Source organism: Moschus berezovskii, chromosome X (genome assembly GCF_049115385.1).
Source record: "Moschus berezovskii isolate FMDL1 chromosome X, NW_MosBer_1.0, whole genome shotgun sequence".
Taxonomy (NCBI): domain Eukaryota; kingdom Metazoa; phylum Chordata; class Mammalia; order Artiodactyla; family Moschidae; genus Moschus; species Moschus berezovskii.
In genome coordinates this window covers 54,644,902-54,672,412 of record NC_142488.1, presented here as the reverse complement: position 1 = coordinate 54,672,412, position 27,511 = coordinate 54,644,902, and the positions used below count along the sequence as shown (strand labels likewise).

The following is a 27,511-nucleotide window of genomic DNA, read 5'->3' as shown; positions in this document are numbered from 1 at the left end:
GAATAATCAGGCCTGGCTGTCCTGGTTTCTGGAAATACCCATGTGTGGGCAGTGGCTCAGGGCTGATACAAGGGATGGATAGATGGAAGCCGCTGGGCAGCCCCAGGCCTCCAGTGCAAAGACACCAAAATCCAGGAGTGTGGTCCACGGCTGTCTCCTTCTGAGGAAAGGAGGGAAGGAAGTTTATTGAGCAGTGGGGGAGGGGTAGGACTTCAGAGGGCATGGACACAGGCCATCTCATCTCCTAGGTCCTCCTCATCAAAACGGGAGAGGATGGACTCTTCGTCACTATACAGTGAGCTGGTCCCCTGTGCCAGCAGGTCACTGGCAGCACTGTCCATCTCGTCCAGGGTCAGGCGACATGCATCTGCAATCTCCTGCTTGGCCAGGGCCACGAAGCGTGGGTCTCGAGCAAAGAGGCCCAGGCCTTCAGAGATGAGCACCTGGGGGGCACAGATGGGATTTGTGTTGACAGTGAGTGCAGCATGGAAACAAGGCAGTATGCACAGAAGGGTTGCTGTGAGTTAGTGATGAGCCCATGGAGGCACACGGGGATGTCTGTGGGGGGCAGCGGGGCACACATCTTGCTGAGCAGAAGTTGCAGAGCAAAGAGAGAGCTACATGCACAACACAGAGACTGGGGACCCCTTTCCCCTCCTTCCCAAGCTCCCACCTCCTCCTCTTCTCTCCCATCCCTCCTGCCCCCTCCCTTTCTGGACTCACAGCCTCCACCAGGCTGTCAGCACTGCCCCTTTTTCCATGGCTGGGGTCCGAGTGGGTTCCAGGCACATGCAGACAGGTGAAGGTGCGCAGTGGACTGCTGGATTTGCCGAGGTATCCCTCCCCTGCTGCACCCTCCTCCACCAACAGCAGTGGGGCATATAGGAGTCGGCCCCGCTGAGGAGGAGTTGCCCAGGAACCCTGGACCAGAATAAACATCAGGGGCATAGTGATGAATGGATAGGGTATGAGGATCTAGGAATCATTCCCGTGCCTACCTCTTATCCCAGACCACAACTGGAGTCAAACTGAAGGGGTATAAATCAGACGTGAGTTTATTTAAGAGCACAGAAGGCCTGGGTTTGCCACCTACTAGCTGTGTGATCTTGGGTAAGCCTCTCTGGGCCTCAGTCTCTTCATCTGTAAACTGGGGCTAATAGTACCCACCTTACAGGCACAGTGAGGATTACGTGAATTCACATGTGCCCCCTTCTTCAGAAGGACCTGATATGTAGTGTATTTGATAAATTCAGCCTCAGCTGCCCCCACCCCTCCAGATCTCAGCCTCCCTCCCCCACCTCACCTTTGCCCTACTGGGCCCTGAGTTGCGTCCACGATGATAGGTGCCTGGAATGGGTAAATCTTCACAGCTGCCCTGGCGCCGCAGACACTGGATAGTGAAGGATGGCTTCCGACCTGGGGGTGTGGGGGGCACCGTGGGCAAAGAGGAATGTCGGTGCCTCTCCAGCCCTCTGCCCTGATGGCCCAGGGAGGGGGGCCCGGGTCCATGTCCACTCTCACCTGCAGGCGTTGGGGGCAGCAGACGGCGGCGTGGTGCTTGGTGGCTATCCACGTATCTCTGGGGTCTGTGAGATGGCAAAAGGATGGGGCGTGGGGGAGTCTCTGCCTGTTCATCTAGGTAGGAGAGCCTGTTCGTGAGGAATGGCCGGGGTGAGCTCAGGCCTGGGCATGTGCAGTGGGTTACCATTCCTCCCACACATGGGCTCATGGGCTCATCCTACGTGTCGTGGCCAGAGTGCTGGCTCAGGACTTCCTCTTGCTCATCCTGCCTCTCTTGCCCTTTGGTTGCCTTGGACTGAGAACTTCCTTCTTCTGGAATGGTGAAAATGAGAATCCCAGAGCTTCTCCTGGGGAAAGTGAGGCAAGTTAGGCAGACCAGATCCTCTCGATGTGGTCCTGAGCCCCTGATTCCCTCTCATTCCATGCCCTACCTTCTACAGAAACACCGGACTTTTAATTTTTTCCTAATTGAGAAAATTCACAAAACATAAAGTTAACATGTCATCATTTTAAGGCAAACATAGGCTTTAACAGTTGTCTGTCTTATTGGAAGCACTCAAAGTTTCCAAAAAATCAAAGCAGGCTCTCTCTTTGGCCTGCTGAAGAGAGAGCTTCAACACAAGAACTGGGGGTGTGTTGAGGAGGTGGTGAGGGGGCGGCTGTAAAAGCTAGGTGTGACCTCATTTCATCCATCATTCCCATGAGGTAAGTGCTACCATCACTTCCCATTCACAGGTGAGGAAATTGAGGACCACAGAAAGTAAGTGACTAGCTCAAGGTCACTTAGCAAATGGCAGAGCCAGGATTTGAACTTAACCCATTTTGCTCCACATCATGTGTTTTTGTATATTAAACCTCTGTATTGCCTCTCTCATATGAATCTCTTATTACCGTCTGTTCCCACCAGAGCCCTTGAATCCCCTCCATTTCTCCCCACATTTCCATTTAAAGGCCCTCTTATGTTCACCACCTCTGCCCCCTGAAGTCCCCATATAGTGGCTAGTCCCTGTCTTCCCTCACAAGCCTCCCCCAGAGCTTTGGCCATACCTGTGGGCATGGGACCCAGATTGGAGAACACTGGACTGTCTGGAGTTGGGAGCCCCCCCATCGTCATCACTGGGTCCAAGGGAAAGTGAATCTGGAGGTTTATCTCCAGCAGGCAGAGACACAGAAATCACAGAGCTCCGGCGAGATGGGGGCTGGGAGCCCATCAGGGCCTATGGAAATCACAGGATTGAGGATTGCATCCAGGTTATAACTAAATCACTTGGTCAAATAGTATGTATCCAGCAAGTGCCCCAGGGGCTGAATCTGGGTCTTGCCTCCAGCCCAACAGTGGGTGGTAGGTACCAAATAAACGTTTGTCTACTGTAGGGTGTCTTCTCTGGGGGGCTTCCTCCCAGAGGCAGTATGGAAGTCACTCAAAGGGTTAAGGGAGTATTCAGTTCAGTTCAGTTCAGCAGCTCAGTCTTGTCCGACTCTTTGCGACCCCATGGATTGCAGCACTCCAGGCCTCCCTGTCCATCACCAACTCCCAGAGTTTACACAAACTCACGTCCATTGAGTCGATGATGCAGTTGGCCAAAAAGTTTGTTCAGGTTTTTCCATAACAGGGTACTGAAAAACCCAAACGAACTTTTTGGCCAACCCAATATTTTATGATCAAGAGTGTCTGGGGGAGTGAAAACTTATTGTCCTTACTGTGTACGTTTCCAAGTCCTTGTTTTCCTCCTCCTCTCCCTCCTGCCCCTCTTCCCCTTCCTCTTCCTCTGTGTCACAAGTGAGGGCCTGCCGCATCTCTGGACCCAAGTCTTGCAGGCTCCTCAGGCCAGCCTACGGGGGTAGAAAAATAGGGAAGCGGGCAGCTCAGGGTCTAAACTTCCCTGCCCTTGGGTAGGAGTGTGGGGTGGTAAAGGAGCCCCACAGCCACCCCTGATCCTCTATGGGTCCTGGGGCCTCAGTTTCTTCATCTGTGACACGGCGTCCATGAGATCAAGAAGGCAGTCAGCCTCAGCTACAATGCTCCCACATATCCCCACCCAGCTCAGCCCCTGCTCCCAAGACCTGAAGGGCAGAGGAGGTGCTCGGGGGGGCCTCGGTGCCTAGTAGCCCCTTTTCTTTCCTCCGCCGGAATTTGCGGAAATAGTCCTGGATCAGAAATGTGGCATAGAATTTGCCCACGGTAACTTCTTCCTCTGGGAACAAGGGAGAAGAGGCAAGGTCACACAGAAGTCCTCTGCTCTCCCCGCCTCTCCCACCAAGGCTTGGACTCTCCCCCTGCACCCCTCTGTCTGTAGCCAGGGATGGTTTGGTGGTGGTGAGCAAATCCTCGACATTCAGAGGCGGGCTTAAGAAATTGGGGTGGAGCCAGCTCACCGTCAGCTGGTGGGATGACCTCATCTAGCAGCTTCTGCTTCATCCGCTTCCAGATCTTTTTGATGACAATCCGCAGCTCCTGATTGGCTTGCTCCAGGTTCCCTGCATCGGGAGAGGATATGGGCGTAAGCCAACGGGAAGAACACTTCACAGCTACTCCCTCACTGTTGGAGGGGGTGTCACAAGCTTCTACTGCAGCCACACACTGCTCCAGTTGGACAGGTGGGAAAACAGACCTGGAGAAGACAAACTCACCTATTTTGAGGTTCAGAGCTAGGAGTGGGGCCCATTCTCCAATTAGTTTGCTCCTGGCACCTTCCCCAGCAACCCTCTCCCTCCTGCCCCTGCCCCTCTTCCCCACACACCTTCTGTCTTGATCTTCAGGGATGTCCGAACCAGGGCAAAGAGTGTGGCGTTGAATGTGACTGTCCCATCTGAGTTGAGGGGCATGTTCATCGCCACAAGTCTCTGTGCACAGCAGGGATATGGAAGCCACTTTGGGCAAATGCCAGCGATGCAGGCATGTGATGCCCAAGGGCAGAAGCCTTTGAGGATGCCACCAAACACCCCTTCCCCACCCAAGGCAGGGTCCCTGCCCACCCCGGTCATATGGTGGACAGTCCTCTCCGAGGCTGTGGTGGGCAGGTGCACAGACCTTGCAGGCCACTCGGTGAGGGCACAGCTTCCCGAATCCCAGGGGGGGCTGGATGCGTCTCAGCAGGGCAACCACATCCAGGTGCTTGATGCGGCCTCTGGGGAAGGTAGGGGTGGATAGGAGGCACCACTGGGCTGGAGATAACCCCTCTAGTCCTGACTCAAGGTCCTACCAGCTCATCACTCCCTCCCCCCACCAACACCCCATAGCCTGCCAGGGAAGAATTGGGAGGGGAAAAGGCAGAGGACAGCAGCAGTGGGAACCTTGGAGCATCTACTGACTGGGTAATGGGAAGCACAGGTGAGTGGTTCTGGGGTTGGAGGACTGTGCGGGGCAGAACACTGTCCTCTGGGATCCCAGGTATGGGGTTAGAGGGCATACTTGGCCCCAGGGTCATATTCAGACCAAATCCTCTTGAATTCATCGAGGTGATGGGGTCCCAGGATGGACCAATCTCTGGTTAGATAATCAAAGTTGTCCATGATCACAGCCACAAAGAGATTTATGATCTGTGGGCCAGTGAGTAGGAGAGGTTAGGTGAAGGGCAGAGCAGGGTATGTGGGTTTGATGGGAGGCTGAGGTAAGCTTATATGGTCACTGACTCAGGAGTCCTTGGTTTGAGCTTGTCAAGCCAGCCCTTTCATCCGCTCTGAAGATCTGGGCTCCCCACCTCATCCCCGGACTTCCTCAGAGCCAACCCCTGGGTCAGTGTTAATAGTGGTGGGGAAATGGTCCTTACCAGGAATGCACAGAGCATGAAGAAGCTGATAAAATAGGCAATGGCAAAATTGCTACCACAGCTAAACTCCTCACCAGGGCCGAAGTCAGACTCAGGGTCACACCGGCTTCCGGGAAGGCTGGCAAGCATTATCTCCTGCCATGCCTCACCAGTAGCACACCTGCGGGGCCACACAGGGATGCCATCTTGGAGGGGAGGCTCTGACAGCATGACAAGAGGCTGTAGGGGCCAGAGGGGTGAGGAGATGACCTACTTCTTGCCAGGCGCAACATCTGGTAAAGACAGCATTTCAATATTTTAAAAGCTGGCGTGGCCATGTTGATGACAGTCATGTTTTCATTTTATAGATGCAAGGTCTATGAAAGGTATGCATCTTGCAGCCAGAAAAAGAATGGCTGAGGCTAGACTATTCTAACAGATTCTTTAGAACACAACCAGAAAAGGTCTTCGGCAATATGGAGTCCCACAGCACCAGCACTAGTGTTAGTGGCTCAGTTGTGTCTGACTCTTTGCGACCCTATGGACTATAGCCCGCCAGGCTCCTCTGTCCATGGGATTCTCCAGGCAAGAGTACTGGAGCGGGTAGCCATTTCCTTCTGCAGGAGATCTTCCAAACCCAGGGATTGAACCTGGGTCTTCTGCATTGCAGGCAGATTCTTTACCATCTGAGCCACCAGGGACACCCCATGGAGTCCCATGCTGCCCTGTTATTTCCATAACTCAGGCAGTCTGGGGCCCAGAGAGGCTATGTGCTCCACCCCCCCCAGCCCCCGCAAAAGCATGCTGGAGATCAAAGCAGCAGGGAAGGGGTATTTGTGTCACCTGAACAAAAGCAGTACAGCCTGTGGAAAGGTCTGGAAGTTGTTGTTTCGGTTGATCTGTGTGCCATCCTGAAGAGCCACCTTGCCGAACATCTGTGGGCACACAAGGGCTGTGTCAGAGGGGTGACTCTGTGCCCTTTACAGGATCCCAGCCATTTCACAACACCTAATACCCGAAGGATCCTCACCACGCTGACAAGCAGGCACTGCTGACCCCATTACACAGATGTGTGGACTGACTCAGGGTTATGTGGCTTGTCTGTCTTTATACCCCCACTTTGGGCTCATTCCTGTCTAACCCCTTTCAACAGAAGAGTGCCCAAGGGATGCTCCTTAGTGTTTTCACTTACCTGCATCCCAATGACTGCGTAAATGAAGAATATCATTGCGATGAGAAGAGCCACATAGGGTAAGGCCTATGGGGGTGGAGAGGATGATAGGTACTCAGGTACAGGAAGAGAACTGTAAGCCCCAGAATGTACTGCTCCCTCAAGCCTGGGCCATATGAGAGATGTGGTCCACCCCCATGGTGCCTACAACACAGTATTAAATACAATAGAGTAAGGTCTGTGAGGCCAAGACACGTTGGGAATTGAAAGCCCACAGAAGACAGAAAATGAAATAGTAAACTGCTAATGGGTATGACATGCTGGAAGGGGTAGTTCTTGGAGTGGTAAAAGGACAAGCTGAGAGGTGTGAGGTAGGGATGAGGAGTGGACAAAGGAGTGGGGGAGTTACCTGAAAAGACTTGATGAATGTCCAAAGTAATGTGCGAATCCCTTCACCCTTACTAAGGAGCTTGACCAATCGCATGACTCGGAAGAGGCGAAAGAAGGTGATCGAAATGCGGGAACTGTCCTCAGAGCTCTGGGGTTGAGTGTGTGGTGAGTATGCTCAGTTCACATTTACTTCAGCCACCTCCCGGTCTCATACTTTGACCTCCCCAAGCCATCAAATCCCTCAGAACCCAGGCCCCAGAGTGGTTAGGGAACATTTCTAAGGAGTTTCAGGCAGAAAGGAAAGGATGGTAGGTGAAGAGAAAGGCATAGAGTCCCTGCTGTGAGGTGGGGGGTTACCTCGCCCAGGTGGCCACCATTCTGGATAGAGATATTACCAAAACAGAGGTGATGAGATGACAGGGCCAGTGAATAAGAGGAGAAATGATGGAGCAGATATGAGGGATAGTGGATGGCAGAGTTATTATCCAGGGATGATGAGGAAGGTTATGTAGTAATGGATCAGGATGGTTGAAGGAAAAGTTGGTAATAAGGGTGAAAGGGAAAGGAGAAGGTACAGAAGATGATGGAAGAGAGATATTGGAGCCAGTGAAGGAAATGGTGGAGCCAGTGGTTTCATGGACATGAGAGAACCGATGGAAGATCCAATGGAGAAGCCAGTGATGGAGATATGAACCCAGCAGCATCGTCAACGGAGGACCACGTAGTACCCAATGAAGAAGATGATGGAGCCAATGGTGCAATCAGTGGTGATGACAGAGCCGTGAAAGAACCAGTATCAGAGACGATGGTGTTGGTGGAGGAAATGGAGCCAATAAAGGAATCAGAAGAGATGATGGAGTCAAAGCAGGAGTTGGTGGAGATGATGGGGCCAATGGAGGGGGATGTAGAGGCAATGAAGAAAATAATGGTAAAACAAGAGAGTCATTTTAGGAGCTGCTGGAGGCAGGGCATAACTTGCAAATAAATTGGAGGGGGGCTGGGAGAAGAGGGCTTTGGCTGAACCCAACAGAGACTCAGAAGAGATAAAGCTAGAGGAAGGAGTTTTGAGTCTCTGGGAGTGAGTAGGATGTGAGTGGGAACCACCTCCCCATGAGAGAAAGCCCTGGGGTTGAGGTGAGAGAAGGTTGGTAGGAGTAGAGTGGGTGAGTAGAGAGGCCAGTCCTCACATTGACTTCAGTGACGGCAATGTCCACTACGCTGCCCACCACAATAAGAGCATCAAATGTGTTCCAGGCATCCGTAAAGTAATGCTGCAGACAAGAAGAAAGCAGTGCCCTGTCTTCTCAGAGCTAGAAAGCTAGGGTATGGGGCTAGTAGTGGTTGGGGACATTGGGGAGGCAGGGCCTGGGTTGGACCATGATAAGGCTGCATCTAGATCCCTCTTCCTCCTTAGTATTATGACTCACTGGTTGCTTGCCACCCTGGTGGTGGTGGTTTAGTCGCTGAGTCGTGTCCAACTCTTGTGACCCCATGGACTGTAGCCCACCAGGCTCCTCTGTCCATGGGATTTTCCAGGCAAGAATACTGGAGTGGATTGCCATTTCCTTCTCCAGGGGATCTTCCCAACCCAGGAATCAAACTCAGGTTTCCTGCATTCAGTCAGATTCTTTACTGACTGATCTATGAGGGAAGTCCCCCCTGAGAGGTTTGCAATGAGCTCCACCCTAAGGAATGGATTAGGTCTGGGGGGAGGGGGTACCTTGGGTTTGAAGGCAATGATTTTGAGCACCATCTCGACAGTGAAGAGGCCAGTGAAGACCATGTTGAGGATGTCCATGGCATAGTTGAAGGGAGCAGTCTGCTCATAGTGCTGCAGGAGAAAATCAGATGTGGGGATATAGCATGAGGCAGGAAACCCCCATAACAATAAAATATTCTCTGGCTTGGACTGAGATGAGTCTGGGGATGTGGCAGCACGATGAGTTGGCCAAAACTCTCACACTGTCCACCTCCCATTATGGATATTGGAAAGCCTAGCTCTTGATTTGTTAGCTTTCCTTGCAGCTAGTTCTGACTAATGAGACTGAAACAAGCTTGCTGCTGCTTGGACAGCTTCTGTGAAAAATAGTTTTGATTTCCAGTAAAAGGATCAAAGAAGGAAATGGCAACCCACTCCAGTATTCTTGCCTGGAAAAATCCCATGGACAGAGGAGCCTGGCAGGCTACAGTCCATGGGGTCACAAAGAACTGGATATGACTCAGAGACTAAACAACAAAAGGGTCAAATGAGGAAAGTCCCTTACTACAACCTTCCTTCCTTTTTCCTGCTTTGAATGTGGTTTTGATGCCTGGAGCTATGGCAGCCGTTTTGTGACCATGAAGCAACAATCATGAGAATGAAAACCAGCTTGCTAAGAATAGTGGAACAGAAAGATCTTGGATCCCTGGTGGGCAATAAGCAAATAGCCTACCTCTGCAATGCTTGCTATGTGAGATAACTCACATTTTATTGATTCCAGGATACACATCTTTTCACATTTTAGAATCTCTGAAATTGGGGTGCATTTCACAGTCAATGGCAACTTACATTTGCCATCTGCCATATTTTTTTCACATTCTCACATCCCTGAAATTAGGGTGAATAGGTCTGTAATTTGAAAAAAATGTGACACATATCTTCAAAGCTTACATTTCTCTCAGTTGGGGGTTTTGTTACTTGCAGCCTAAAGCATTTCTGATAGTTCTCAAGGATTTGTGTGGACAGAATAGGGTCAGGTGTCTGGTGGGGGTCAGGGTGGGGAGTTCACACCTGCATGGCTAGAGCAACCGTGTTGAGCAGGATGAGCAGGAACATGAGATACTCGAAGGCAGCAGAGTTCACAGTGGCCCACACACGATACTGATGTGGGTTCTTGGGGATATAGCGACGGAGTGGTTGGGCCTTGAGGGCGTATTCTACACACTGGCGCTGCATATGGGTGCAAGGCATGAATGAGCGGTGGTGTCCCAAGGCAAGGAGTTGGGGAGGGGTGTTGGTGAATCAGGGGTCAGAGGTCACCTGGTTCTTATCCAGCTCACAGTCTTGGTACTCCTGCTCGCCCTGGGCTCGGAAGGTGATGATGACAAAGCCCACAAAGATGTTCATCATGAAGAATGCAATGATGATGATGTAGACAATGAAGAACACTGAGATCTCCACATGGTAATTGTAGATGGGGCCCTTGTCCTCTGCGTTTGCATCAATGGCCTTGTATAGCAGCCTGGGGAACCAGTGAGGGCAAGTGGAGGATATCCCAGACTCCTCTGACCTACCCGAAGACACCTTAGATACCCCAGAATATCCTTCTCAAATATCCCCCAACCCCCTGACCTAATCACCTGAGACCTCCACATCAGGTCATCAAAGGCTCCCAAAGCCCAGCCCTTCAGAGACCCAGAGATCCCCATCCAACCCTCCAGATAATTCCCCAATCAGGCCCTCTGAGACCCTCAAATCCCTTAAGTTCCCACAGATGCCCAATTCTCCTCCAGTCATCTTGGGGTCCCTATGCAGCTCCCCAGAACTCCCCCACAAGCCCCCAAAGATCTCTAAGGCCCCTGTCCCATCAGCTTGAATTCCTTGTTCCATCTCCCCCCAAATAACTTTAACTAATACCCTGAAGACTTGTGCAGGTATCTGAAAACCACTGAATCTCCAGCTCCATCTCCTCCAAGACCTCCACCCAGTCCCTCCAGACCTCTACCTGGGTACCCTCTAAATCGTATCCAGTCCTCTCTAGACTTCCACCTAGTGCCTCAGAGAACTCTACTCAATTCCTGGAAGCCCCCTCACCCAGGTCCCCAAAGCACCCTCGACCAACTTCTAGGAGATCCCCACTTAGTCATCTGATACACCCACCAGTCCCCAGAAAACTCTATCCATTCTCCAGAGACCTTCATCACATCTCAAGATACCCTTCCACCCATCCCCAGGATATCCCAAGCCAATCTACTAGAGACTCTCGCCCAGTCCCCTGCCCATCCCCAGGGCCCTGTCCCTCACGCAGGCCAGCCTTCGAAGGTGGAGACAGTGAACAGGGCCATCATGGCTGAAAGGACATTGTCAAAGTTGAAATCGCTGTTGACCCAGAGCCGCTCCCGGACCAGAGGCCTTGACACATCTCCATCGGGGTAGACCAGGAAGGAGCCCCTGTGGATGTTGCAGATATGCTGGATGGGTGAGGAGGGGTAGGGAGCTATGGAAAGGTGACTGGTGTCTCCAGCATGGAGGCAGCAGGGCAGAGTGGTGGAGGTGAATAGCCTGGGTTCAAATCCTGAACTTCCATTTACTGACTGGGTGACCTTGGGCAGTTAGCCTCTCTGTGCTTCAGTTTTCCCCATTTATGAAATAAGGATAATGACAGAACGTATTTCCTGGCTTGTTACAAGGATTAATTTTGTTGATCAATGAGAACAGCATCTGGTGCATTGTTGGGACCATATACGTTAGCTAGCATCACCATTATCATCATCATCATTGTCATCCAGGGAAAAGCAGTACTAATAATAGCCAACATTTATCAGCACTAAGTATATACCAGGCTCTGTGCTAGGTTACTTTTACACTGTAGTGTACTCTCCACGTAGTAACTCATTTACTCTTCACAACAACCTTGTGAAATCCATACTCTTTTGATCCTCATTTTTCAGTTGAGGAAAATGGGACTCATCGAGGTTAAGAAACATACTCAAGTCTCATGAGATGAATTTGAACCAGGAACATCTAATTTCAGTTAATTACTACCTGCTACAGGCTTCCCAGGTGCCCTAGTGGTAAAGAATTTGCCTGCAATGCAGGAGACGTAGGAGATGCAGATTTGATCCCTGGATTGGGAAGATCCCCTGAAGTAGAGGGACCCACTCCAGTATTCTTGCCTGGGAAACCCCATGGACAGAGGAGCCTGACAGGCTACAGTGTCATGGTGTTGCAAAAGAGTCGGACACAGCTTAGTGGCTAAATATCAACTACCCTCTACAGGAGTCTCAAGGTGGATTCTTGGGACTTGGTGGTGGTGGTGGTGGGTGTTTGGGAATTGCCGGGGAGGTTGGAGTGGAATGGAGGTAACTCTGGGGAATGTGAAGAGGGGTTTGGGGCAGTTACTGGGGGTATCTTAAGGATTAGTGAGTTCTGAGAGCCTTTGCAATTCTTAGAATTCTCAGGGTGTATCTTAGGGCCTTGAGGAATTCTGGGGTCTTGGGGGCCTTGATAAAATCTGGGGGTGGCACTTACCTTGTAGTCCAATGGTTAAGAATCTGCTTTGCAATGCAGGGGATGCGGGTTTGATTCCTGGTTGGGGAACTAAGATCCCACATGCCACAGAGCAACTAAGCCCATGTGCTGTGGAGCTAACGGGCTGTAACTACTGAGTCTGTGTGCCATAACAAGAAAGTTCCGTGCACTGCAGCTGCAGTGGAAGATCTCGCATGATGCAACAAAGATCTGTGTGCTGTGACTAGAATCCGACTTAGCCAAATAAATATGTGTGTGTGTGTGTGTGTGTGTGTGTGTATGTGTGCAGTCGCTCAGTCATGTCCAACTCTTGTGACCCTTTGGACTGCAGCCGGCCAGGCTTCTCTGTCCATGGGATTCTCCAGGCAACAATACTGGAGTGGGTTGCCATGCCCTCCTCCAGGGGATCTTCCCAACCCAGGAAATGAACCAGCATCTCCTGTGTCTCCTGCATTGGCAGGTGGATTCTTTATTCACTGAGATATCGGGAAGCCCAGCCAAATAAATATTTTTAAAACTCTGGGGGTCTCTGCAGTTGTTTGGAGGAAGGTCTAGGGGTTTCAGAGGCCTGGGTGAGATCCAGGGACCTCTTTGGACTCTGGGAGGGGTCCTGGGCTGCAGGGAGGGCAGGATTTGGGCACTCACTTGCATTCTTGGGGTGTGTGTTTGGCCTCATCAGTGCAACTGTAGAATTTCCCCTGCAGGGATGATATGTGTCAAACAGATTCACCCTTCATCCCCCCACTCCCCGCCTTGACTCACATCTGAGCCTTTCCAGTGTTTCCTCTCACCTTGAAGAGCTGCACACCAATGCAGGCGAACATGAACTGCAGGAGCGTGGTCACAATCATGATATTCCCAATGGTCCGGATGGCCACGAACACGCATTGCACCACGTGCTGCAGGCACCCACAAACATGGCTCATGGATGCCGCAGGCCATGGCAGCCAGGGGGCACAAACTCTTGGCATGTGTGGGGCTCAGGGACTTGGGTTGAGAATGTGCGGTCTTGGGTGAAGGACATGTGGGCACCAACTGGAAATACGTGTTTGCCAGATGGGTATAAGTCCGCGCATCAGGAACTTGGATCATAGAAATGTGGCCTTTGGTAAGGAATGGACCATCATTTGTAACTGTGCCCAGTGTTCAGGACCGGGTGGTTACAACATCAGGTTCAGGCTATGTGGTCAGGTTGTGGTTTTAGTCATTAAGTTGTGTCTGATTCTTGCGACCCCATGGACTGTAACCTGCCAGGCTCCTCTGTCCATGGGATTCTCCAGGCAAGAATACTGGAATGGGTTGCCATTTCCTTCTCCAGAGGATCTTCCCCACCCAGGAATCAAACCTGGGTCTCCTGAATTGAAGGCAGATTCTTTACCAACTGAACTACGAGGGTCAGGCATCACTGCAAATGACCACTCTGACCATGATCTTTGGTCCCAGGGGTGGGGCAGAGTCTGGTGGGATGTGGATACCTTGAGTCCTTTGGCCCTGTTGATGGCTCGAAGGGGCCGCAGTACTCGGAGCACACGCAGAATCTTCACCACTGAGATGGCACTGGAGCTGAAGAGAGGGCAGGCCTCAGTCCATGGCCGGGGCCTGGCCTTGGCTCTTGGAGGGATGGAGTGGGCAAGGTGTCACTCACTGGATACCAAAGGAGATGAGGGACACGCTGACCACCAGCAGATCCAGCAGATTGAACCAGCTACGGCAGAAGGAGCCGCGGTGCAGGAAAGCCCCGAACACTGTCATCTTGGAAGTGGGGGGATATAAGGCTAGTTAGACCCCAGATCTGGAGATGGGGAGGGCAGTTGGGGATGGAAACAGGAGTGGTGGGCTACAAGGGTGGGTGGGGAGTAGGTTGGGGCAACTGGGGGTACAATGGGGGCATATCAACTGTTGTTCAGTTGCTGAGTCATGTCCGCCGACTCTTTGTGACCCCATGAACTTCCGGGGCCCATTCATACCTTTAGTAGAATCTCCACAGTGAAAATGGAGGTGAAGGCATAATCGAAGTACCCCAGAATCTGGGGGGCGAGAAAGAGGGGGGCACCAAGTCATGGCTGAGGGGGATCCTAGCTGTGTGTCCCTCTCTGTATGTTTTGCTGTTCCTCCTCCTTCCCTCTCTTCCTCACTCTCTCCTTCCTTCATTCCCGCCCTCTCCTTCCCCTCTCTCATCACAATCAAGGACTTCTCTACGAGGCAAAAACCTTGGCCATCAGAAAGACAAGGCTTCGGATCTGGCCTCCTTTCCTTCTACCCAGTTCCATGGGCACCCTTGGTCTGCTCAGCCTCTGAGTACAGCTTCCTCCTCTGCCAAATACTGATCACCTCCCCAGTGCTTCCCCAAGGGTGCTGCACACGTAATAAAGGCTAGTACCGCCGCACCTACCATTATTTCTTGTCTCTCTCTGCCTAACTAGGGGGTCTTGTCCCTGTCTGCACCCTGGCCATAGCTTGTATCCAGTAGGACAGCCTTGGGAGTGTCCCCTTGAGCCCCCAGCCCAAGGCTCACATGGTTGCGGAAGGAGTGGGCTCGGATGGGATCCTCAGCGGCCAGGGACACGCTGCTGAGGATGATAAACACCAGGATCAGATTGGTGAAGATGTGATGGTGGATGAGGGTGTGGCAGGCCTTCCTCAGCCTGGGGAGTGGAGAAATGGCCGTGGTCAGAACCCAGGACCACAGAAGTGACTGAGGGAGTCCAAGGGAGACAGCTTGGGCCCTGTTGCATCAGGCAGTGCACCCCACCTGGGCCTTGGCCGCTCCCTGGTCCTCCCCCTCTCCCTACCCCTGCCCCGCCTGTTTCCCTCCCCTCCTATGCTCCCCCAGCACCCCCCCCCCCCACCCGCACATTCGCAGCACTCACGGGTTGGTTTGGCTGAGGCAGAAGAAGGCGCTGCCCTCAGGGATGGGTACCACCTTCTCCTTGGGTACAACTTCCTGCAGGAGTTCCACATGCCCGGCCCCCCCTTCCTCCTCCTCCTCTTCCTCCTCCTCCTCCTCTTCCTCCATGCCTGGCACCAGAAGAAGATCAAAAGAGAGAGAATGAATTGAGAAGATGTATGTAGAGCTCCTAGAATAGTGCTTTCCCGTGGTAAAATGCTCATCTCCCTGCTAGAATGGCAGCTCCTCAGAGAAGGGATTTCAGTTCGTTTTGTTCACTTCCGTGTCCTCAGCACTTAGAACACAGGATCGAATCCAGGTCTCCCGCATTGCAGGCGGATTCTTTACCAGCTGAGCCACAAGGGAAGCCCTGGGACACAGTAGGGGCTCAGTAAATGTGTGCTGAGTGAACATCGCCATCTTCAGGACTGTAGCCCACCAGGCTCTTCTGCCCATGGGATTTCCCAGGCAAGAATACTGCTGCATGTTGCCATTCCCTTCTTCAGGAGATCTTCTGTACCCAGGGATTGAACCTAGGGCTCTCGCACTGCAGTTAGATTCTCTACCATCTGAACCACTGGGGAAGCCCCTCTTCAGGCATTTACACACTATTTTATAATAAAGGCTCTGCGAAGTTTTGCAATAAAACAAAATATTGGTTCCTCTTCTTGGGCTTCCCTGGTGGTTCAGTCAGTTAAGAATCCGTCTGCAATGTGGGAAACCTGGGTTTGATCCATGGGTTGGGAAGATCCCCTGGAGGAGGGCATGGCAACCCACTCCAGTATTCTTGCCTGGAAAATCTTCATGGAAAGAGGAACTTGGCGGGCTGCAGTCCATGGGGTCACAAAGAGTTGGACACGACTGAGCAACCAAGCACATCTGTAATCTCAGTGTCTTGAAACTTCCTGGTCACATACCAAGTCCATTATTTTCAAGACCATCTCAGAGAAAGCTGCTCCCCAGAGAAGAGGGTCTCAGGGGTCACAAGGCCTGCCTGGGTGGTTCCCCCAAGGTCCTTCGCCTCTTCCACCTGACCCTGCCCACTTGCCTGCTCCTTCATTTTTTGCAGATTCCTCTTCCTCATTCTCCCCACCAGGCACCTGGGGACAGGAAGATGGGGGTCATCGATGATGGAGGATTAACCAGGGGATGGACACGGGGGAGGCACAGAAGGGATGCAATAAAGAAGGAATGAATAGGCAGGGGATGGGGGTTAAAGACATGCACACAGACAGATACTGGTGGTAGTGGGAGGTACAGACAGTGCCCAGGCTTTTAACTCACCAGTGCTCCATTCTCCTGTGGCGTTTCCTCAGTGATCTTCTCCCTGGGCAAAGAAATATGGGGGTGGGGTGGGTAGTGACTGTTAAAGATTGAAGCAGATAGGCAAGGCTGGTGGAGGAGGGGGTCACTGTAGTCAGAATAGACCTTTCTTAGGTCCCATAGAACCTCCCTGCTTCCTCCCTCATCTCCTTGGTCTATTCTCCCAGCAGCAGAAGAGATCCTGTTAAGTTCGAAGTCTGGGACATTCCTCCTCTGCTCACACCCCTCCCATGGCTCCCCACTTACTCAGAGCAAAACTGAAATTCCTCACCATGGCCCAGGATACCCTTGATCTGGCTTCTCTATTTCCCCCTATTTGAGCTCACCCCCTATCACTCTCCTCCTTGTTCATGCCACTCCATGGCATCCATGGTGTCTCCATGGTGTGTATTTTTTTTCCCACTCCCAGCAGCATGTGGCATCTTAGTTCTCTGACTAAGGACTGAACCCATAACCCCTGCCCCTCTGTGGTGGAAGCATGGGGTCCTAATCCCTGGATCGCCAGGGAAACCCCTCCATGGTGTTTTTTCAAATGTGCTAAGAATATTATCACCTCAAGACCTCTGTACTTGCTGTCCCCTTGCCTTGAACACTCTTACTCCAGATGTCAGCATGGCTCACTCCCCTACTTCTTTCGGGCCTCTGTTCAAAAGTCACCTTCCTTGATTACTCTAACCAAAACAGTGAGCATCATATCTCTCTATTTGCGTATTCTGCTTTCTTTTCCTTTATTACATATTGTAAACATATATTTAGTTGAATTATATTATCACATACTCATTTGTTTGTGTTTTGCTTGCCTTTCCCAACTAGAATGTCAGCTCCAGGAAAGCAAGAACTCTGTTTGCTTTGGCCACTGCTGTCTCCTTAGCATATAGAACAGGGCCTGGTGAAATGCGTGCATGTGTGTATTAGTCACTCAGTTGTATTCGACTCTTTGGGACCCCATAGACTATAGCCTGCCAGGCTCCGCTATCCATGGGATTTCAAAGGCAAGAATACTAGAGTGGGTATTCCTCCCCATTCCCTTCTCCAGGGGGACCTTCCTTACCCAGGAATTGAATTGGGTAACAGTGAGTCTCCTGCATTGCAGGAAGATTCTTTACCATCTGAGCCACCAGGGAAGCCCTGAGCCACCAGGTAAAAAGTAGGTAAAAAGTAAATACATGTCCAATGAATGAGGACTGGCAGGTTGGATCTGCAGATGGAGATTTCCAGGGAGGCCAAGGCATCTTTGGTGGTGTGGGATGTATGTGTGAGGGTCCCAGTCAGGGATTCCGGGGTGAGAGTGTCTTGGAGGCAGAGTCAGACCTCACCTGCCCTTATCTTTGTCAGTGCCTGCGTCTCCACTGGCCAGGTTGTCCACAGCGATGGCAAGAAACACATTCAATAGGATGTCTGGGGTGAGCTCAGGCTAGAGAGGATGGAGAAGCAGACTGCCTACAGAGTGCCCAGGTCCTCATTATCCTCCCCCAACCCTGCCATGATCCAGCCTCCCAAGGCTCTGAGGATACAATTGCCGCAGATGAAGAGGATGATGAAATACACGCACACCAGCATCCCTGGGAAGAAAGGGCCGCCATAGGCCATGATACCATCATACATGACCACGTTCCAGTCCTCACCCGTCAGTATCTAGGAGTGGGAATTCACCATGAAGCTCTTGGGACCCTCTCCCCAACCTTGGGTCCCTCCCCACTTGCCCATCCATCCCATGATCTCCAGGTCCCACCTGAAAGACAGTGAGGAGGGCCTGGGGAAAGGTGTCAAAGGTGCTTCGCTTGGTGTGGGTCTGGTCAAAGTTGAACTTGCCCCCAAACAGCTGCATGCCAAGCAGGGAGAAGATGATGATAAAGAGGAAGAGGAGAAGCAGCAAGGATGCAATGGATTTCATTGAATTGAGCAGAGATGCCACTAAATTGCTCAGAGATGCCCAGTGCCTGCAGCAGAGATGGAGGGGGAAGGGTTGACATGTCCAGTGGTGAGTCAGGAGACAGGGCAGGGCTTCAACTTGGGATGTACTGGGGCAGACTGGGTTAAGGTGAACTTTGATGTCACTGTTGGATGTGATTTTGGAGTTAGAGTGAGGTGAGAATAAGAAGGAAGGGGAAGGTTGTATTTGAGGTTAGGGTGGCGTTAGGGAAGATGAGATCAGTATGGTGGGTATATGGAAGTTGGTGAAGCTAGAATTGGGTTTCAGGTTGGTCCTGGGACTGGGGTTGGGGTAAGGGATGGTAGCTGGGGATGGGCTTAGGGAATATTTGGAATTGTAGATTACTGAGTTGGGGATAAGGCTGTGGTTGAGGGTTGGGATAGAGGAGAGGATGGATGGGGATTAGATTAGGGCTGGGATTGGGGACGAGTTTGCAGTTGGAGATAGGCTAATGGTTATGAGTTTGGGATGTGGTTAGTGATGGGGATGTAGCTGGGAGTTAGAAATGAGGTTGGAGGTGGGGCTGGGCTTGGGTTTGGATATTGGGGCTGTAAATTACCTTGTGGATGATGAGTGGCTGGTGGTTGGAGTTAAAGATAGTGTTATGGTTGGGGGTGAGGGATGGGGTTTGGATTGATGATGAGTATGGGGTTGAACTTGGAGACGGGGTTGGGAATCATATTCTAGCTGAAGTTGAGGCTGAGGAAGGGGAGGGAAGTGGAGTAGACACCCTCCCCAACTGACTTTAATCTCTAGGATGGCAAGAGCTATTGTCTGCTTTGATTCCTGGTGTTTCCCTAGGGCCTGGAAGGACACCTTGTATGCGGTAGGCACTCAATAGATATTTGATAAATGAATGGTGATGCAAATACAGTCATCATTGGAGCTGGGGTGGTGGCTGTTGCAGCTGTGTTTGGGGTCTCAGTCTTCACCCTTCGCCACATACAAACACACACCCCCACACCGCCCCCCCACATACCTGGTGACCTTAAAGATCCTGAGGAGGCGCACACAGCGGAGTACCGAGATGCCCAAGGGCTGCATGGCACCCACCTCCACCAGGGTAGTCTCCAGGATGCCCCCACAGACCACGAAGCAGTCAAAGCGGTTGAAGAAGGAGGACACATAGACAGAGGGCCCCAGACCATACAACTTGAGAAGCATCTCCACCGTGAATAGACAGAGCAACACTTTGTTGGCATACTCTGTGGGGAGAGGGGCAGGGTTGAGTGGGCTAGCCAGGTTTTATGGTGACATGTGGGGAGGTAAGGGTCGTGGAGCGATCTGGGACAGCTGGCATCAGACCAGGCACAGGCTGGTGATGTGGTTAGGACTGAGGATAGGGTGAGTTTGTAGGTCAGGGTGCATGAGGTTTTGAGAGTTTTAGAGCTGGGGTGAGGGCAGAGCTGGGGTGTGGGCCTCGGTTAGCCTCTGTGATTACAGAAAATCTCTGATTCATGGGTAGGCTTAGAACCTAGCGTTTAGCTGGGACTGGGGCTTGTTTGAGGGTTGGGGTTAGAAGTTTGCTCAGTATTCAGTTTGGGGCTGAGATTAAAATGAATAATAGTAAGGGCTATTAATAACACTTATACAGTGTTAACTCCATGTGGGTCAGGCAACGTTCTAAGCATTTTTCACTTTAACTCATTTAATCCTCCCCACCATCCCTGGTGGCTCAGATGGTAAACAATCTGTCTGCAATGCACAAGATGTGGGCTCGATCCCTGGGTCGGGAAGATTCCCTGGAGAAGGGAATGGCTACCCACTCCAGTATTCTTGTCTGGAGAATTCCATGGACAGAGGAGCCTGGCAAGCTACAGTTCATGGGGTCGCAAATAATCAGACAGAACTGAGCAACTAACCCTTTCACTTTTGCTTTTAGCATCCCATGAAGTGGATACTATCACTATCCCCATTTTGGAGATGGGGAAATTGAGGCACATAGAGTTTAACTTGTCCAGACAGTGGGGTGTTAAGAGCCTGAACTCTAGAGCCAGGCTGCCTGGGTTTGCCACTCAGTAGCTGAGTCCTGGTCCTAGGCTCTGTGCCTTAGTACTTAATTCACATAAAGTTGCAGTGAAGAGAAATTGAGTGAGTACATGTAAACTGCCAAGAACAGAGCCTGACACACACAGCAAACGCTACGTAAGTGTAAGATGCAAGGTAGGACGGGACAGGTTTTCTGCATTTACTTGGGTGGGAGGGCCATATCTGGGGATCTGGGGCACCCAAGAGATCCTGCATCTGAGCTTCTGGGGTGGAAGGAATTGGGGGCTGAGGAGAGGGCTGGCAGGCTGGGGGGTGCACCCTGGATCTGGGTGAGCCAGAAGGGCTGCCCGTGGTGCTCCGAGGCGATTGTCAGAGTGTTGAGGAAGACAAGAAGCAGCACAGCCCAGTAGCAGGCATTGGACTTCACAGCCCTCCGGCAGCGCGCCCGAAGGCCCCGGTTGGCTCGGCGGAGACGGCGGCTGTGGGGACAGGGAGCCCACTGACAGAGATCACTTACCTGAACCTGTCCGGGGAGCTCAGGTGGGGGAGCCTGTTGGTCATGGGGGGCTTGGAGGTGGGGTTCACAAAGTCATAGGGTCTGGGAGTCACACAGCTTTCCCAACTCACCAAATGCTGGTTTTCATGATCTTATTTCTGGAAAAGGGGAAGATGGGAGGTGGGCATCATTGGGGGCTGAGGGGCACTCAGCAGGAGGGGTTGGACGTCAGGGCTAGGAAGTTGGAGGCTGAAGTCAGGACTGGGGCCAGGATCTGTTCTGGGTTCTGAGCTGGGTCAGGGGTCGAGGGCTGGGGGCCTCACAGGCAGCGTGTACAGCTGGCTAGAGTTCCCTCTTCCTCTTCCTCGTCTCCTTGGGTCTCTGCCATCGAACCGGTGTCACTGGCTGGGAGGCTGGCTGTGGGCAGGGTGGGAGAAGAGGTCAGTACATGAAGATGGCAGGGTTCTGCTTTTGGCTTTCCCCTCTGCCTACTCATCCCATCCCCTCCTCAACCTGGTTGGATCCTCACCATGGCTACTGGTGGAGTGAGTGGAGTGACTGAACCAGCGCAGACGTCCTCGTCTCCTATTGGTCAGTTCTGCCAGTTGTGGCCCTGTAAGCACAGGGAGGACATTTGGGGAACAGGGTCTGGGGTGAGGTTAGGGCTCTGGGGTGAGGGGTATTATTTGGAGTCTTTGTTCTGGGTACAGTCTGGGAAGGGTATCTGAGTCTGTGTTCTATGTCATAGACCATAACCAGAGGCTGGGCCTAGAGTTGTTGAGGGCTGGGGCTAAATCTCAGGAGGGCAGCCCACATCTGAGTGACGTGTGAGGCAGGGAGTGGGCTGGGTTGAGATTGCCTACGGTGGCCGGCCAGGTCCTCTTCAGCCACGGAACCAAAGTTGCCAGCAGATGAGGGGTCCTCCATGTCCAGCTCCTCCGCCTGTGTGATCCAGTCCAGGTAGCCCCGGAGGTCCTCCTCCAGCTGCTGCTTCTCCCGAAGCTTCTGGAAATCCCCTCGTGCTTTTGCCTTCTCCCTCTCTTTGGAGAACTCCCTGAGGGAGGAGAATAGATGGCTAAACAGAGGAATCACCTTGGCTCCCTTGCCATCACCATCCCACCCACACTGACCTCCTTGCTGTTCTTTGAATACACTAGGAACGTTTTAGTTTTGGAGACTTTGCACTGGTTCTTCCCTTTGCTTGGAACACTCTTTCCTCAGATATTCACATGGCTCAGTATCTTTCCCATTTACCTTCTCAAGGAGGCCCATCCCTGCTTGTCCCTATTCGTAATTACAATATCTCCCCATTCCTTTCTTTCCATAGTACATATTTCATATAAGACAAAACATATATGTGTGTATGTATGTATGTAATAGCCAATAAGACAGAGACTTTTGTCTCTTGTTCCATTCCTGAAACAGTGCCTCACACACAGTAGATGCTCAGCATTGACTGAACGAATGAAGGGGTATTTTAGATGGGTTTTGAAGGATGCCTAGAAGTTTGCTAGGAACAAAGTAAAGGGACAGGGCCTGAGGGGTTGGGTAAGTGTTTAGGCTCCTCACCCACTCAGGACGCCAAGTACAAGATTGAGGACGAAGAAGGATCCAAAGATGACGAGACTCACGAAATACACCCAGGGCAGCTCATACCCCATGGCATCCTGCATCTAGGGAAGGGGGGACATGCATCTCTCAGTGTATGCAGACCCTCCTGCCTGAGCTCAGAGAGGAAAGGCAGGTTCAGCTTCTGCACTGGGTGTCTGTCATTCCACCTCACCCAGTAGAGCACGTCGGTCCAGCCTTCCATGGTGATGCACTGGAAGACTGTCAGCATGGCGAAGAAAAAGTTGTCAAAGTTGGTGATGCCTCCGTTGGGCCCTGCCCAGCGCCCACGGCACTCCGTCTGGTTCAGTGTGCAAGCACGCCCTGATCCTGAGGACGCACAGGGTGATGGGTCCTCCTCCGCCTCTACGTCTGTGGGAACACTGGAGCTCTGGAATCCGAAGTGCGCCCACCCACAGTCATGGGCACCTTGGAAGCCCACCTACCTGGGAAGTTTGCCTCAGGGTTCTAGATTTTTCTGAATCAGACAACCCTTAGGGCTTCCCTGGTGGTTCAGTGATAAAGAATCTGCCTGCCGATGCAGAAGACCAGGGTTTGATCCCTGGTCCAGAAAGATCCCACATACTTCAGAGCAACCAAGCTTGAGCAGTGCAACTATTGAGCCTGTGCTCTAGAGCCTGAGAACCGCAACTACTGAGCCCATGAACTACAACTACTGAAGTCCACACTCTAGAGCCTTTGAGCCACAACAAGAGAAGCCCACACACTGCAATAAAGGCCCAGCACAGCCATAAATAAATATATGAAATTAAAAAAATAGACAACCCTTAGCCTCTGACTGCTGGGTCAGGACTCTGAACCACCGGGAAGCTGTGAAGCCCAACCACAGAGATCTGGGGAGTGGGACCGTAAATTTTGAGGCCAAATCTTGTGAATAACAGTGAACCATGAGCCTAGGAGCAGAGTCTTGTGAATTTCAGAGGGTCATTTGAAAGAAGGGTGGGGGCAAGCCCTGTGTTTGGGTCTGGATAAAAAAGGCCTGCCTAGGAGTCTTCACTTCCCTGGTGGCTCAGTGGTAAAGAATGCTAACGCAGGAGATGCGGTAGACACCAGTTGGATCCCTGGTTTGGAAGATCCACTGGAGAAGGAAATGGAAACCCATTCCAGTATTCTTGCCTGGGAAATCCCAAGGACAGAGGAGCCTGGTGGGCTACAGCCCATGGGGTCACAGAAAAGTCTGCGATTAAGGGTAGAGTCTGGAATACATGGAATGTGCTGTGTGTGTGTGTGCTAAGTGGCTTCAGTCATGCCTGACTCTTTGAGACCCCATGGACTGTAGCCCGCCAGGCCCCTCTGTCCATGGGGTTCTCCAGGCAAGAATACTGGAGTGCATTGCCATTTCCTCCTCCAGGGGATCTTCCCAACCCAGGGATTGAACCCATCTCTTAACGTGTCCTGCATTGGCAGGTGGGTTCTTTACCACTAGCACCAGTGGGAAGCTGGAATATATGGGGTAGGGCTTGTTGATCTGGTGGCAGAGCCTGAATCGGGGAGCAGAATCTCGTGCATTTGAGTGTGTCTCCTTGATAACAGGGAGGGACTTAGGAGCCAATGGAGGGGGCGTGTCCTGTCCCGGGATGGGTGGGCTTGCTGACCAGATCCCAGGAAGTAGCACGTTTTGTGCATGCGTCCGAGGAACAGCTCCAGTCCGATGATGGCATAAATGATGATGACAAAGAGCACAAGAAGTGCAATATGCAACAGTGGCACCAGAGCCTTCATGATGGAATTGAGCACTATGTGCAGGCCTGTAGGGAGCGAGGGGTGGGCAAAGTAGGGGCGGGGTCAGCTCAGCCCCCCACCCCTCCCACTCCCCTCTGTCACCTCCAAGCCCCGGGGATGTGCCACTCACTTGGGACCCCAGACACCAGCCTCAGTGGCCGCAGCACCCGAAATGCCCGCAATGCCTTCACATCGAAGCCCCCTGGCTTCCCTCCCATATGCGGGGTGTCCCCTGGGCGTCCGGGACCCTGCTCCAGCAGCACGCTGAACAGCCTGATGGGGGAGCATGGGAAAAGGAAGTAGGGGGTCAGGCCTTGGGATCCCCCCTTCCCTTCCTTTCCTTCTCCTCTGAGAAGTACAAATCCCTTTAACTGGAAATGCAAATAGGTTTAAAATATGTTAATATTCCTGATTCTGGCTGCCAAATGGGGGCAGTCTGAAGCAGTCGCTTCCCTGAGCCCCGAATTTAGCGGGTCTGTGGTGGGGTGTGTCCCCTGCAGATGCGCACCCGACCACGACAATGATGAAGTCAAGCAGGTTCCAGCCGTTGCGGATGTAGGCGCTGGGGTGGAGCACCAGCCCATAAGCCACGATCTTGAGCACCGTCTCCACAGTGAAAATCACCAAAAATACGTATTCCACCTGCTCCTGGGGGCAGAGCCGGGGTGAGGCGGGAGATTAGGAAGTTGTTTGGGAGTGGGGTTTGTTGGATAGGGGGTAGGGGGAGGCGGGTCTTCCCTGGTGGCTCAGAGGCTAAAGAATCTGCCTGCAGTGTGGGAGACCTGAGTTGGATCCCTGGGTTGGGAAGAGCCCCTGGAGAAGGGAACAGCTACCCACTCCAGTATTCTGGCCTGGAGAATTCCATGGACAGAGGAGCCTGGCGGGCTACAGTCCACGGGATCGCAAAGAATCCGACATGACTGAGCAACTTTCACTTCAGGGGGAGGCCAGCAAAGCAGGACGGAGGGTGGGGCTGGGCAGGAGAGGGTCGTCTGGGTCAGCAGAGGCGGGGCCAGGCTGGAAGGCTTGAGGTGTGGCTCTACCTGAGCTGTATCTAGCTGGAGGTGGGGCGGGGCAAGCCTCACCAGGTTGTGGTTGGCAGTGTTGGAGTCGTCCTCTGGGAAGGGGATGTAGACTCCCAGGGCCACGCAATTGGCAAAGATGGTCAGCAAGATGAGGATGTCGAAGGGCCTCAGGTGGACACAGTTAAGGACCCAGGCAGAGTGGCCTCAGAATGTGACATTCCCTTGGGGCCCTCCCCACCCAGTGCTGACTCGACCCTAAGATGACCAACCTTGACAATCCCGGCCCCTGCTCTGACCAAGGCCTTGACTCTGACCCCCCCAGAAAACCTTAGCATCCTCAAGTCTGGCTGAGATTTAGTCTTTGGCTCTTGACACCATCCCCTCCTCCAGACCTTCACCTTTCTCAACTCTCCCTTGAATCCAGTTCTTAACCCTTGATCCCTGGTGATTTCAGCCCTCTTTCATTCCAGCCCTGGCTTGATCCTTGACTCTTGGTACCCTGGTGACCTTCACCCCTGAGCCCTGCCCCTGGCCTTCAAGGATGCTTCCATTCCACAATGCTGATGCAGGACCGCCGCAGGGGGTTTGCCAGGGTGAGGCAGAAGAGTGCCCGGGGTGACCGCTGGGCACTGGCTACTGCCACTGTCTTGTGCTTACTGTGCTGAGTCTTTCGCTTAGGAGTCCCTAGGCCTGATGCCCCGCTGATTTCACCATCTGATGCTGGGGGCCCAGGGCATAGCCCCCATTCGGGCCCAGGGCCTGTCCCATTGGCTGGACTGGGCTCTGGGGTGGTGTCTGTGTGAAGAAACCAAATCAGGGTGAGGACAAGGTATTGGTTGCCTCCTACCTGATCCTATTCTTCTATCTGAGGGAAGGAGAGAAGAGCATGTAAAATTAGGGAGAGTTGAGGGTACCTGAGTTAAAGATTGGGGGATGAGTTGGTATTAGAATTGACTTGAGGGTAAAGTACAAGTTTATAGGTGAGTAAGGGTTAGATTATATTTCTAACTGAAGCAGAGTTTGTGTTAGATTTGGTGGGGGGAGAGCTTAAATTTGCATGGGGTAGGACTGAGTTTATAGCTGGAAGCAAATTTAGGGTTAAACTTGAGTGGTAGATTTTGGGTTGGGTTTAAATTCAGGTGTGAGTAAAGTGTGCTTAAAATATGATTTAGGGTTAGGTCTAGATAGTTGAATGAGTTGGGATTTGAATTAGGATCAAGGTTAAGAGTTAAAGTTGAGTTTGAGTTCAGGTGGGATCTGAGTTTTACATTGGGGTTTTCAGCTAAATCCATTCCCAATTCCCATGGCCCTATTTCAGCCTCCAAGGGGCAGTGGGTTGGCCTGGTTAAGATACCATCAGCTTTGGAAGAAAAAAGCTATTTGAGTTTAAATTCTGATTCTACCACTTGGTAGCTTTGTGTGGCCTTGAGAAAATTATGTAATCTCTCTGAGCCTCAATTTCCTTATTTGTATAATGAGATGACAATAAGAGTACCTAAACATAGGGTTGTTGTGAAGATTAAATGAGTTCAGCATTCAGAAGAATGTCTGACACATAGTATTATTCCCATTTTTCAGGTTGAGAAATTGATGCAAAAAGAGAAGTTAAGTTATTTGAAGAAGTGGCTGAATTGGGAGTTAAACCCAGGGAGTCTCTGACTCTAAACCTTCACAACTTATTACTACCATCAAGTATGCATTCTATCTTTCTCTCTGATCCTTAAAAACGGGTCTGTGCTCTTTCTGGAAAGTCAGAGACCCATTCGCCAACAGTGCTGATATCCATGGATTGGGATTGAGTTTAGGTGACTTTAGAGCTCATGGTAAGGTCTGTATCCATGTTGGGATTTGGACTCTAACAGGGGTTTGTCCTCTGGTTGGTAAAGTTTGTGTTAGGATTAACCTTGGGGCTGACATTGGAGTTGAAGTTGGGGTGGGTGCTAGGATAGCGGTCAGGGCCAGGATTGGGGTTGGGTTTCAAATTGGGATCTAAGGCTGTGGGCTGTGTTGGGGCTGTCTGGGATGGGAACAGAGTAATATGATTCCAGTCCTCAAAAGGCTCTCCAGGGGTAGGATCCTGGTGGGCAGTGGGTGGGTCAGAGGGGCAGAAGATAGAGCAGAGCCCAGGCTTGCTCCAAGGGTCTGTAGGGGTGGAAGGTTGCTCTCACCTTTCCCGCCTTCAGATGCCGACATCCTCCTTTCGAGATTGAAGAGCCATCTGCACACAGCCCCCGTCTCTTCCCCCAGCTTTGGAGGGATTAAGGTCACAGGGCGGGGCCATAACAGGGTCGGATGGGAGGGTGGGGAGGGGTGAAGATGGGACACTTGTGGGCCAGAGCCTGGTAACAGAAAAGGCACTGATTAAAAATATGTATATACATATACGTATTTTTTTTTTTTACAAAATATATACCAGCACCAGAGGCAGAAACTAAAATAAGAAAAA

The 27,511-nt window shown here is 51.9% G+C and overlaps 1 protein-coding gene across 3 annotated transcripts; it reads right to left on the bottom strand.

Annotated features, from left to right (window-relative positions):
- Window positions 1-189: 189 nt before the first annotated feature.
- CACNA1F (calcium voltage-gated channel subunit alpha1 F) lies at window positions 190-27,258 on the bottom strand. Of its 3 annotated transcripts, none has more exons than XM_088834128.1 (48): window positions 27,184-27,258; window positions 25,703-25,707; window positions 25,126-25,231; window positions 24,549-24,688; window positions 24,171-24,313; window positions 23,914-24,066; window positions 22,473-22,669; window positions 22,259-22,362; window positions 21,553-21,743; window positions 21,219-21,302; window positions 21,013-21,106; window positions 20,821-20,847; window positions 20,512-20,672; window positions 19,184-19,409; window positions 18,004-18,211; window positions 17,786-17,906; window positions 17,588-17,669; window positions 16,233-16,275; window positions 15,997-16,048; window positions 14,932-15,079; window positions 14,577-14,706; window positions 14,029-14,088; window positions 13,707-13,813; window positions 13,537-13,624; window positions 12,853-12,960; window positions 12,707-12,759; window positions 10,835-10,981; window positions 9,851-10,052; window positions 9,602-9,760; window positions 8,552-8,662; window positions 8,019-8,102; window positions 7,189-7,209; window positions 6,851-6,979; window positions 6,463-6,528; window positions 6,114-6,205; window positions 5,292-5,451; window positions 4,934-5,061; window positions 4,553-4,649; window positions 4,263-4,365; window positions 3,898-3,999; window positions 3,586-3,716; window positions 3,223-3,354; window positions 2,569-2,738; window positions 1,768-1,868; window positions 1,522-1,656; window positions 1,304-1,416; window positions 724-921; window positions 190-443 (listed from the first exon to the last, which is right to left on the bottom strand). In XM_088834128.1, exons 1-48 carry the CDS (start codon window positions 27,256-27,258, stop codon window positions 213-215), a joined length of 5,718 nt encoding a protein of 1,905 aa, XP_088690254.1. In that variant the 3' UTR covers window positions 190-212. The 3 variants fall into 3 exon arrangements, with proteins under 3 accessions (XP_088690254.1, XP_055294066.1, XP_088690253.1); XM_055438091.2 differs by having other exon boundaries at window positions 25,611-25,860; window positions 27,234-27,258; XM_088834127.1 differs by having other exon boundaries at window positions 21,586-21,743; window positions 25,611-25,860; window positions 27,234-27,258.
- Window positions 27,259-27,511: the final 253 nt, after the last annotated feature.

Bases quoted from the DNA above. Each gene is read 5' to 3' on its own strand.
- CACNA1F (XM_055438091.2), bottom strand. From the start codon at position 27,258: ATGTCGGCATCTGAAGGCGGGAAAG. The intron at 22,670-23,913 runs GTCAGCAAGCCC...GTGTTCCCACAG, and splicing joins GTGCTACTTCCTGGGATCTG to ACGTAGAGGCGGAGGAGGAC. The intron at 6,206-6,462 runs GTAAGTGAAAAC...GTGTGCCCACAG, and splicing joins ACGCAGTCATTGGGATGCAG to ATGTTCGGCAAGGTGGCTCT.